This window comes from Myotis lucifugus, unplaced genomic scaffold (genome assembly GCF_000147115.1).
Source record: "Myotis lucifugus unplaced genomic scaffold, Myoluc2.0 scaffold_37, whole genome shotgun sequence".
In the NCBI taxonomy this organism is placed as follows: Eukaryota; Metazoa; Chordata; class Mammalia; order Chiroptera; family Vespertilionidae; genus Myotis; species Myotis lucifugus.
The window spans coordinates 1,032,558-1,045,550 of NW_005871085.1; the positions used below are offsets into that span (position 1 = coordinate 1,032,558).

Here is a 12,993-nt window from a genome sequence, read left to right on the forward strand (position 1 = left end):
TGAGATCTCCCACCCTCTTCATTCTGTTAGTAAACCAGAGTCAGAGGGCTCAACAGTAGTTCTATTGTGTAATGACAAAAGGAACAAAGATTACAATGAACTAGACTGACTGGCTTATTGACTATGGGGCTCCTGGCTGATCCATGGAGCAAAGCATACACCTAAGAATCCATATAACCTGGAATATCATTAACATGAGGATATTTAACAGGACTACAAACAGTTCCATTAACCATTACTAATTAGTTTTAAGTCCAACATGATGGCAGGGGCTGGAAAGTCCAGCCTCGTCAGGCCATTTGGTCTGGCTCTTACAAGGTATTAGGGGTGAATTAAATGTTTGACCAAATATAGCAGGCTAACCTTTAAGTTGATAATTTTGTATGGCCTGTGAATGATGTTATTAACATCCCAAATGGCCCATGGCAGAAAAAAGGTTCTTGACCCTTGCTGTAAGGGGACAAACAAAAAATTGGTAGAAATTTAGAAAATTAGTAGAGAAAAATTAGGAAAGGTGGGGAGTCTCCAAGAGTGATTCTCAACGAGGGCAGTATTGGCTACCAAAAGGCATTTAAAGTTGTCCCAGAGACAGGGGGCACTATTTGCATTATGGGTTGAAGGGTGTCAGGCTTGCTGAATTACTAGGTAAAAATTATGTGGTATCCTACTCGACTTTCTTGTAAGTAAATGTATTTGATTTCTGAATCTAGCATTTTTTTCTGTTCAAATATGCATCAAAATTTACTAAATATGCAACTTCCATGGAGAGGGATTTTTCTTTTTTTAAATATATTTTTATTGATTTACTACAGAGAGGAAGAGAGAGGGATAGAGAGCTAGAAACATCAATGAGAGAGAGACATTGATCAGCTGCCTCCTGCACACCCCTCACCGGGGATGTGCTCGCAACCGAGGTACATGCCCGGGACCCTTCGGTCCGCAGGCCGATGCTCTATCCACTGAGCCAAACCAGTCAGGGCGGAGAGGGATTTTTAAAATTAATAATGCTGCTAGTGTATCTGGGCAACCAATACAGTGCTCTTTTTATCAATCCATATTTGTAGTAGCACTGAATGTTGATCATGTCTTCTTTAGTTATATCAAAACATTATACACTGTAATAAAAAGAAATATAAGTAGTTTATCTGCCCTAGCTGGTTTGGCTCAGTTGACAGAGCATCAGCCTACGGACTGAAGGGTCCGGTTCGATTCTGGTCAAGGTTGCAGGCTCCTCCCAGGGCCAGGCCCTGGTCCAGGCGTGTACAGGAGGCAACCAAACGATGTATTTCTCTCACATTGATGTTTCTGTCTTTCCCCCTCTCTAAAAATCCTCAGGTGAGGAGTAACAACAATAAAGGAGTTTATGAATTTTATTTCAGGGTTACAGAAGGTATAGAAAATTTACTAAAACTACTTATCTAGTTAGGACAATCTTCTTAAAAACAGTACAAGGAGGCTCTCTGCTTCTCCTGTTCAACAGACAGCTGCAACCTTGAGACATGATGGTGAAGGTCGGAGCAAATGGATTTGGCTGTATTGGGCGTGTGGTCACCAGGGCTGCTTTTAACTCTGGCAAAGTGGATATTGTTGCCATCAATGACCCCTTCATTGACCTCAACTGGTCTACATGTTCAGTATGATTATACCTATAGCAACTTCAAAGGCACAGGCTAAGAACATGAACTTGTCATCAATGCAAAGTCCATCTCCATCTTCCAGGAATGAGATGAGATCCTGCCAACATCAAATGGGGTGATGCTGGTGCTGAATATGTTGTGGAGTTCACTGGTGTCTTCACCACCATGGAGAAGGCTGGAGCCAAGAAGGTCATCATTGCTGTCCCTTCTGCGAATGCCCCCATGTTTGGGATGGGTGTGAACCATACAAGTATGACAACTCCCTCAAGGTTGTCAGCAATGCCTCCCTGTACCACACACCAACTGCTTAGCCTCTCCCGCCACCCCCCGTCAAGCTCATCCATGACGCTGGCATCATGAAGGGACTCATGACCACAGTCCATGCCATCACGGCCACCCAGATCATCCCTGAGCTGAATGGGAAGCTCATTGGAAAGGCCTTCCGTGCCCCTATCAACAATGTGTTGATGTAAATATGACCTGCCACCTAAGAAAGCTACCAAATACAAAGACATCAAGGTGGTGAAGTAGGCACCAGAAGGCCCCTTCGTCCTGGGCTATATACTAAGGAGCAGGCCACCTCCTGCAACTTAACAGCAACACCAATTCTTCCACCTTTGATGCTGGGGCTGGCGTTGATCACTTTGTCAAGCTCATTTCCTGGTATGACAATAAACTGGGCTACAGCAAAAGGGTGGTCAACCTTATGGTCCACATGGTCTCCAAGGAGTAAAAGGCCCTCGGATACTGGGGAGTCCTTGCCCCAATCGATCCAACAGAGAATCTCCTGACCACCAGTTTCCATCCCAAACCGGCTGAAGAAGGGAAGGAGCTTAGAGAGCCCTACGTTGTCATGCACTAGCAATAAAGTTCTCTGGATCCAACCAAAAAAAGTACAAGACCGTCATCTCCTAGAAAAACAGCTGGACCCCTACACCTGCAGCTTCCACACCCCTGGATTCAGCCAACCAGGGTGCACCCGGGAAAGGGGTTTGGGGGAAGAGGAGTGTTACACTGTCACTGATGTATGCTATGTATAGCATTTACTTTATACATCATGTGTTGCTTAATAGGAATACATTCTGAGAAATGCATCATTAGGTGATTTTGTTGTGCAACCAGAATGCCTTTGCACAAACCTAGACTACAAGCCTGTATAAGATGTTACTGAAGGCAACTGTAAACACAATGGTATTTGTGTATCTAAACAGAAAAGACACTGTAAGAATACAGTATAAAAGATAAAAATGGTATGCTGGTATAAGGAACTGAACATGAATGGAGCCTGTAAGACTGGAAGTTGCTCTGGGTGAGTCAGTGAATTAAGTGGTGAATGAATGTGAAGGCCGCCCTATGGCAGTGATGGCGAACCTTTTGAGCTCAGCGTGTCAGCATTTTGAAAAACCCTAACATAACTCTGGTGCCGTGTCACATATAGAAATTTGATATTTGCAACCATAGTAAAACAAAGATTTATATTTTTGATATTTATTTTATATATTTAAATGCCATTTAACAAAGAAAAATCAACCAAAAAAAATGAGTTCACGTTGTCACCTGACACGCGTGTCATAGGTTCGCCATCACTGCCCGAGGGCATTACTTTCCATTACTTAAGACTATTATAACAACACTTAGCTTAAAACACAAAAATTGTATAGCTGCACAAAAATATCTTTTCTTCATATACTTATATGATAAATTTTTTAAATGTTCTTGTAAAAAAACCCAAGACATAACCACACACATTAGCTTAGGCCCAACACAGGGTCAGGATCAATATTAGGGTCTTCCTCCTCCACATCTTGTCCCACTGGGAGGTCCTTCAGGGGAAATCACAGCATGGAGCTCTGGTATAACAATGCCTTCTTCATGGAAGGCCTTCTGAAGTACCTGCTCAATTGAGGCTCTTACTGAGGTGTCACTCTTCAGAAACTTGTCTGTGGTTTCTTTTTTTCATCATAGAATTGTTGTGTGCAGATAATGCACCATGAACATTACTCTATTATTGAAAAATCTTTTGATGTTGGGGGGGTCCATATTTTCAAACTTTTAAACAAGCTTGTTGAGGTCTGCAAAACCTTCTGCTAAACCAGTGGTTCTCAACCTTCCTAATGCCGCGACCCTTTAATATAGTCCCTCATGTTGTGGTGACCCCCAATTTCATTGTTACAAATTGAACATAATTAAAGCATAGTGATTAATCACAAAAACAGTATGTAATTATATATGTGTTTTCCGATGGTCTTAGGCGACCCCTGTGAAAGGGTCGTTCGACCCCCAAAGGGGTCGCGACCCACAGGTTGAGAACCACTGTGCTAAATCCTTCACAGTGAATTTTCTTGGGGGGCGGGGGTCTCATAGTTTTCGTTTCTCCTGACTCTCTAGCTTCAAGAACTCATTAGTCAATTTCTAAGGAATCATAATCTAAGAGCTCCTTGATGCCATCCTCATCCATACCCAGGTTAAAAGTTGTTGGCTATTTCAACCAGTTTTGTTTTTTGCAATCTTTGAGCTCAGTTACAGTAAGCAATAGGACTTAAGTATCCTCAGAATTTTGGTGTGTGTGTGTGGGGGCCTTGAAACCAAATCTCAACAGATACTGGGATGACTATATGTAGAAACCAATACTACAGGTTGGCAAATGATGTCATGTCAAAAGCAACACAGTACTCATTTATTCTGTTAGCCTACTAGGTAGGAATTATAGTAGAGCTCCCCTTCGTCGTTTGAAAATATTAAATGGAAAATTCCAGAAAGAAACAATCCCTAAGTTTAAAATCAAGTGACTTTCTGAGTAGTGTGATCAAATCTTATCTCGAGGAACCTGGACTATATTCCCCATAGACATGGGTGGGGTGGGGAGAAGGAACTATTTCATCATGACCAAAGTGTATCTGATTTTAGAAGGAAACTTGACAGCATAAATTCAGTTTCTAGCCAAGATAGAATACTATGGTTTAGATGCAGTAAATCAATCTAGCTGCAACTTGTTAAATGACTACCCAGAAATTCCTCACTGCTAACAGGGAAGCAGATTTTTAGCCCTCATTCTACTATTAATAGCCGTGTAACCTTGAAAAGCTGCCTCCTCCTCACTGGATCTTTTACACCTGCAAAATGGGAAAACTAAACCAGATAGATACATAACAGCTTACATTACTACGGGTTTAAGTTCCAGATACTTTGCCAAGTGCTTTATCTGTATCATTCAATCCTGAGGTAGGTGCTATTATTAACTCCCTATTCTACAAATCAGGAAAATGAAGCATCTGCTCACAGTAGTAGAATTTGAGTCCACAAGTCTTGGTCTTTACTATGTTGAGAACTCAATAAAGGACCAGTTCAGAAATCTTTACATTTTAGCTTTAGAGGTAGATTACTGTATACGGCATCTCCCAATTTTTAGCAAGAATAACAACAACAAGCATCCCTAACACATCCTCATTTGCAGTAGGCAAAGTTATTCCATGTATTTAGACCAGGGCTCTGCTACAACCCTTACCATTCAATCCAATGCAGCAGTTGAATTACCAATTGTGGTTTTCTACATATTATATATTACATTAAGCCATTCTAATCCAATGACGCACGAGAGAGGGCAGGCAGAATATAGAGGACAGTGGTTGAGAGCTCCTTACTAGGACCACTAGAAACCAAGGTTGGAATGGTGGCTATACTATCCCTAACTACATGATCTTGGGCAAGTTGCTTTATTTATAAAGTGAGGACTTTATACCTACTTAATGTTAGATAATTATCACTTTTTAACCCTTTGCACTCTGCTGTCCCCTCTCAGGGGACATCGGAATTCTAGCATATCACTCGGATGTCCCCTCTCAGGGGACATTGCAGTTTATTAGTGATTACGGGGAATTGAGTTATTTCAACGCAACTTTTTGAGACATGCATGTTTCCCTGAAGTTTTATCTTGAAATGGCACAAGAAATTAAATCAAAATATCGTAAAATTACTAAGATATATACAAGAAATGTCAGCGGGTTTTGTGTCAGATTAAACAATAAACTACATATTCCCGATGTGGGACAAAGAAAACGGGACTGCATTGTGTGTTCTAACAGGAAAACACCTGGTGGCAGGCGTCAAACCACTTATTACTGTCAAACATGCACTAATCAGCCTGCAATGCATATTGGGGAGTGTTATAAAACTTATCATACTGTACAAAATTATAAACAATAAAATATTGGTTTTTTTGCAAATATACATTCCTCGATGTCACCCAATTCATATAAGTCCAATATCATTATAATACGTTACTTGGTTCCAAAATTATACTAAATAATACGAGGGTCTGTAAATGCACGTTTCCGCCACAAAGTAGCGTCGAGTAGCTGGTAGCCAATGTCCAGAATGGTTCGGAGTGCAAAGGGTTAAAAACCTAATCAAGGCCACACTATATAATCAAACCTAAGGTCCTCCATACTGCTGCCAATTGAAATAATCTTACTTGCATTCTGGGTTCTAGAACTGCTGTCCAACAGAAATAAAATACAAACCAAATACTGCATCTAAGTTTGTTTTCTAGTAGTTATAATAAGTAAAAGCAGGCAAATTAATCTTATCATTTCTTCAACATATATAATCAACATAAAAAATTGATGTTACATTTCTCTTTTCATACTAAGTCTTTACAACCGGATATGTATTTTATACTTATTGCTACTATTCCAACAGTGTCATTCTATAGATCACACGTCAGTCATCCCATTCTCCTGCAGAGCAAGTGTACTCCACTTCTTTTATTAATGAAGACATTTACTACTGAAAAATTTTACTGAAAAAAACATTGTTGGCAGGTTTTTCAACCTATCTAGAAATAGTATAGTATTGTCATTCAGTAAATGAGAATACAGTATGCCTTCAAGGAAAAAAAAGGAACCACACAGAGAGCAAGAGACTGAAGGAAAAAAAAAAAAGACATTGTTTTAAGTTAGGAGAATGCTAAAGAAAAAGAAAGAGTGCAGCCGGCTTGGTTCAGTGGTTGAGAGCAACCTATGAACCAGGAGGTCACGTTTCGATTCCCTGTCAGGGCATAAGCCCGGGTTGTGGGCCTGATCCCCAGCGTGGGGCGTGCAAGAAGAGGCAGCTGATCAATGATTCTTGCTCATCATTGATATTTATAACATTGCTCCCTCTCCCTTCCTCTCTGAAATAAAAATGTATTTGCCCTAGCCGGCTTGGCTCAGTGGATAGTGACAGCCTGTGGACTGAAGGGTCCCAGGTTCGATTCCGGCCAAGGAACATGTCTGGGTTGCGGGCTCGATCCCCAGTAGGGGGTGTGCAGGAGGCAGCCGATCAATGATTCTCTCTCATCATTGATGTTTCTCTCTCTCCTTCTCCCTTCCTCTCCGAAATCAATAAATATATTTTTAAATAAAAAAAAATGTATTTAAGCTCTAACTGGTTTGGCTTGGTGGATAGAGCGTCGGCCTGCGGACTGAAGGGTCCCAGGTTCGATTCCAGTCAAGGACATGTACCTTGGTTGCGGGCACATCCCCAGTGGGGGGTGTGTGCAGGAGGTAGCTGATCGATGTTTCTCTCTCATCGATGTTTCTAACTCTCTATCCCTCTTCCCTTCCTCTCTGTAAAAAATCAATAAAATATATTTTTTAAAAATGTATTTAAAAAAATAAACAAAAAGGAAGAAATCCTGCTGGGATTTTAAAAAAATAGAAGTCTCTTTAATAATTCCTAATTTAGTACAACAAAGGTATAAACATGTAAGCCAGCACTAAATTTCTATATTATTAAATCTATCCATATTTAAAATAATTTTAAGAAATCCTAAAAATTTTAGGAAACATTTTTTTGCCACACCACAGGATTGGTTTAAACAAGACCTACCACAGAAGCTTATCTAGCCATAATGAAATGCTCTTATTGCAGATTACCAAACCAAGCCAATTTTAACTGCCTAATTTTTCCAACTGCATAAATTAATTTATAGCCCTTTGGTTACACAAACAAACTCCAGGATTTATCAGCTACACGGTTTCCCCCCAAAATGGAAACACACATTGAATACCGTTATTAATTCCAATGAGTTAAGTCTGAAAAGAAACATCAATTGAGCTATCAAATGTTAAGTGTATGCATTTTTTGGGGGATACCCTGTATATGCTCCAAATTCCAAAGTATTCACACACCAATTTCCAATTCCTACAGGTGACTGTAAGATCACAAATCCCATTTATTGTTTTATTTGTTCTCTTTAAAGCACTCCAAACACCTAGCAGAGACACACTCCTATTCCCCACATTACCTTTTACCATTCTGCCTGCCTTAAGTGAGCTAGATTGTATGTGCTTCCAAGGGCTGAGATTTGAAGGGTAGGAGACTCAGCAATTACAGACCCTACTAGGAAAGCAGAAAGTGAACACATTACCCGTCTATTCTAGATTTTACATATCAGCGACTTGGTGAACACTGGATGATTTCTGGCCAACATCAGCATCTAAATCAATCCTAAAGTGCTCTATATTCAAGTCACTGCCATAAGAGCCCAGTTCTAAGTCATGTTTTAAGACATAATCTGGGAACTACTTAAATATATTATTATGCTTCCCCTGTCCCCAAATCTATTCCTTTTAAGAACCATATAGTATTTAAGGCTTTGTGGGGTCACAGACACTATTGCATGTTTTTAAAAACCCTTTAAAAAGGTAAAACCCATTCTTAGCTCAGCCATACAAAATCAACAAAACAAGATTCAGAAGTGAAATTAAGGTCTGATGTTCTCTCCTTTAATTCCTTAATTGCCTCCCAATATTAACTATTAAGCAAGTCCTTTAATTTGTAAAGCCAATCTATAGGGTAAACTGGTACTATTATAGCAATTCTTAATTACATGAAACGGGCAGTGAAAAGTAGAGCTCTTCAAATCTGAGGACTAGTAGTCAGCACACAGGAGCTCCAGTGACATGCTAGACATCATTTAGCTTATTGAAAGACTAAATAGCTAAGAATAGCCACCCTAAGAAATTATCTGTAACTATGTGGACAGCCACCAAATTGATGACTAGAGACTGTAGAACAGCAGTGAAGACAAACTCCCAAACTCCAGAGTCAGAAAATCCAGTTCAAATCCCAGCTCTGCCCATTGCTAGCTAGTCTCTTCCTGGGACCAATTTGCTCTCTGTGCCTTAGAATGGTACTTGTATCTCAAAGGCTTGAGGATTATATGGATTGGTTCATTTAAGGCATTTAAATAACGGTAGTATTTGATAAACATTACTTTTACTTATTGTGTGAAGGAAGTCACCTTATACACACAAGAAACCCCCAAAAAGGGGCACCCATACTCCCCCACCCCTGCCAAGGGAGAACACACTTGACAGCTACGACTAAGTATTTTTGTAAAGAGGGATAGCTAAGTGCTGTTTCTTAGCTCATGGGTAATACATTCAAATGCACACACAAAGGCCAGGCAGGAAGGGAAATCAACAGGACAAAACTAAGCCCAACAGATTGTGGTAAATAAAGAGAATGTATGCCTTGTTTAAAGCCTATCTAATAAAGATGGAATATGCAAATTGACCATCACTTTGCAACAAGATGGAGGCACCCACAGCCAATAAGGAGGGAATATGCACATTGATGTGACAAAGATGGAGGCAGCTGGGACCGCCTCGGCCACTCCAGGCCTCTGGGCAGTGCTAAGGTGGAAAGGTGGCTCTGGGCCGGAGCGAAGGCGGTGCTGGCAGCCAGGGGAAGGAAGGCCTATTCTTGCATGAATCTTCGTGCATCGGACCTCTAGTGTGATAATAATATTCATACCCAGAACTTTTTATTTGCCTGGGATTATAGGCCCTAAAGGTAAAATTCTAGATATTTTTGGTGCTATCTCCTGAATTTTAAATGACAGAAATTAATCACATTCCTTTTTAAGACACTGTATTGTCCATCCTGGCCGACATTGATCCATGAATGAGGAGGTCATGGTTCTATCCAAGATCAGGGCACGTGCCCAGGTTGTGGGCTTGATCCCCAGCAGGGAGTGGGCAGGAAGCAGTTGGTCAATGATTCTCATCCTTGATGTTTCTATCTCTCACTCTGAAATCAATAAAAAAAATTACCCCAGAGAATAGAAAAGTATTCCTATTCTGGTCATTATAAAAGATACATGTCCCATTGAAAATAAACTTACTGATTCATGCCAACCTTTTGAGTTTGGTAAGCATGGATCAATCCACAACAGCTAGAAGCAAAAGACAAAAAAATCAGGTTTTTAATTTAAAAAAGCAGAGGTTCAAATCCTGAAACCACTGACCCACGTGGCATCCTTCTAATGTCGCCTTCAACAGTTTTGAGTCAAGTTTTTCATAGTAAAACTTAAAAATAAGGGGGGAGGGTAAACAAGACCTTCTTGGTCACATTATCTAATTATCTTCTGCAGACTCAGTATACAAACAAAATGAATTTCTTAGAAAAACTAGATGAAAAGGCATTGTCCCCCCCCCCCCCACCTCCCACATCTCCAGGTGGCTCTACATACTTAACCAACTGTTAGCATCAAGAACTTTAGTTCTTTAAGACATACATTGTCCCTTAATCAAGGCAAACCTCTCGTGGATTTAGCCGCAGTCAGATTATAGAGTGTCTTATTCAAGTCTCAGAATCATTGAAACAACTAATTTAGAAATATAAAGCACATTTGAGCCAGTTAATTTGACAGAATAGTTGAGGTTTGGACAGTCCAAACAAAGGATCACCAAAAACCAATTTACATTTAACTTGCCCTGGAGGATGACCAATTGTGTTGATTGCAAGTCAGAACAGAAATATTCAAGCAATGACATCTCATCACATAAAAATTTAGAAATGTAAAGAACTACTCTTTCATCTTGAATTATTCACTTCAAAAAGATTATAACCTATATCCATTTTAACAAAATACAGCAAAACAGAAAGCACATGCTACAATTTTAAAAGCACACACAAACTACAATCTACACAGAAAGGGCTGCAAATTACAGTTCCTTCTACTGTGCACACCAGTGATATCCTTTGATTATATTGGGTCAAGGTTAAAAAGCAATGTTTTTCAAGGTTATTACCCACAAGCCATAATCCCCTGGAATTCTTGTTAAAAATGTACCCTAGACCCAGAGAATCCAAGGCTGGGCAGGAAGAGCGCAGGAATATGCACTCTTCCAAAGTAAGCACACAAATTCAAAAATCACTGTTAAGGGTTGTTAAGATGGAAATACTAACTGAAATGCTAATAAGTTAAGAGATCAATCAACTAAAAAGTGGTCAATTATAAGCACCAAAGTATTCCCTTCCTTCCTCACTTGTAACCCATTATCAAAAAACTAATGAAAAAATGTAGCCTTGGCCTGTCACAGGAAGGCAGACAGTGTAAGAACAGATGGAAAATTCCTAAAGATTTTGGAACAAAATATTTCCCCACAACTGCAAACGTGGAAAACGGGTCATCAATACTTACAATTTCCTTTGCTCTCCCCCACAATACTTTTATGGTTGAGTAATGAATGGTTTTTCATCACCCAATTATGTCTGTCTTTAAACTTGATCTTGCTCATTTGGTGTTCTGCAGTGTTGTCCATTTCACAAGCATTGGTATTACTTCTTGTGTCTTTTAAACCTCTAGTTGTTTAATGCCTTCTAAAGTAAGGATTTAAGAAAATGCTGAGACGACTGTATGGTGTCACCACTGAGACTAGTGAGATGCTGAGCCTCCTCTCAGCACACAGGGTGCACTACACCAGCACTGCACTGCCAGCCTGGCAGCCATCTTGGAGGATGCCTCGCTCACAGGGGAGACTGGGGAGCACTGAGCAAACCACCCCACTCCACTGTTGCTGCAAACAACCCTAAGCATCCTTCCTGAGATGCAGTCTGTACCCCTGCCTTCAACTACAAAGGAAGCTGTTAGAATGGACTAAGGCCTCTCTGATTATTAAAGCTGTAAGCAAAGCTTTAATAAAATTGACCTAATAGATATGATTTGGGGACAAAGGAGTAGAAGAAATAATTATTGAGGAAGGCCAGGGCCATTTTATTCCAGATGTTACTCTATGAGCAAATGAAAACAGCTCTTGTTGTCAAAGCAGTCCTAGAATAAATTCGTCGAAGGCATTCAAACTGTGTATATTGAAACGTTAAACAAAGGCACTACAACCTTAGTCAGTTTGACCAGACCTCACATAATTGCATTGTTAAATCATGTTACCTCCAAAGGTTAACAAGTTGTAATAACCTATATACTAACCAATGGGTCACCGTTTCAGATACCAATTTCAGTAACGTATAACAATAAGCATAACAATGTGGTGGGCCGGTCTCACAGAATTACATCCATCTTACTTTCATCGGTCTGCCCTGTCAGGGGATGGATCACGCATTCCACTTGCCTTTAAGTTAACTTCAGATTAATATTTGTTGCAAAACAAAGACCATCTCTAGATCCACTAATCCCTTCAGCCATAAAGGAAAACACAAACCCCACTCACACACCAGAGCAGCAACCGACGTACGCAAGCTTAAACAATCCCGAATCCGCAAAGCCTGCAGCTTGGAGCAGAGTGCAAGGGGGAGGATGGTCAGCTCACCTGTTGATGAAACCATATCCGTTCCTTACATTGAACCATTTTACTGTTCCCAAAACCTTCGTTGCTGGAGGAGAAAAAGAACCACGATTACCAGGCACCCTTTTTTTTAAAAAACCGCCACGCTTCAGCATCCGGTCCCTCGGGCGCTTCCCGGTGGCGGCCCGAGGCCACCTGACAGCCTTTCTCTTTATCTGTAGAGCCTGCTCCGGAGACGCGATCCGAGGCCCTCGGCGCCTCCGCGGTCCACGTGGGTGAGCGCGAGGACGCCACGGAGAGGGGCGCGGGCCCGGGCAGGGTGCGCACGGAGGCAGCGGGCGGGGGCCGCGGGGCGCCAGAGCACGTGAGGAAAGGGGAAGCCGCCCAGCCCACTTCGGCTTTGGAGGCAACCTATCTTCTCTTTTGTTTTTTAGCAATCAAAGGGCATCTGGAGCTGAAAAAGAGAAATGGGAACCCAGAATCCGCCTACTGTTTTCATAACATTGTTGCACAAGCTTTTTTATTTGGAAAAATTGGGAGGTGCCCGATGGCTCTCTGCGCGGGACCAAATCTCCAACCAGGTCTCCCTACCTCATCATTAAAACGTAATAAAACTGTTGTCACCTCTTGCGAGAGCGGAGATTCATAGTCTGTAGTAGTATATATACTAATGGTGAAACTCTTTAGTCGTTTAAATGCTCATGTTCTCTCGCGCCAAAAATGAGACGCGGGGTCCAAAGAGAAGTAATCCAAAACACCCCAATCCTGAATGTCAAAATAAA

At 41.0% G+C, this 12,993-nt stretch overlaps 1 protein-coding gene across 1 annotated transcript in view; it reads right to left on the reverse strand.

Moving 5' to 3' along the window:
* Positions 1-12,993, reverse strand: part of YBX1 (Y-box binding protein 1) — a 24,330-nt gene that overhangs the window by 10,833 nt on the left and 504 nt on the right. The window contains exon 2 of the mRNA XM_014454649.2: positions 12,236-12,626. Coding sequence (XP_014310135.1) covers positions 12,236-12,626 — 391 coding nt within the window. The remainder of the gene's footprint in view (positions 1-12,235; positions 12,627-12,993) is intronic.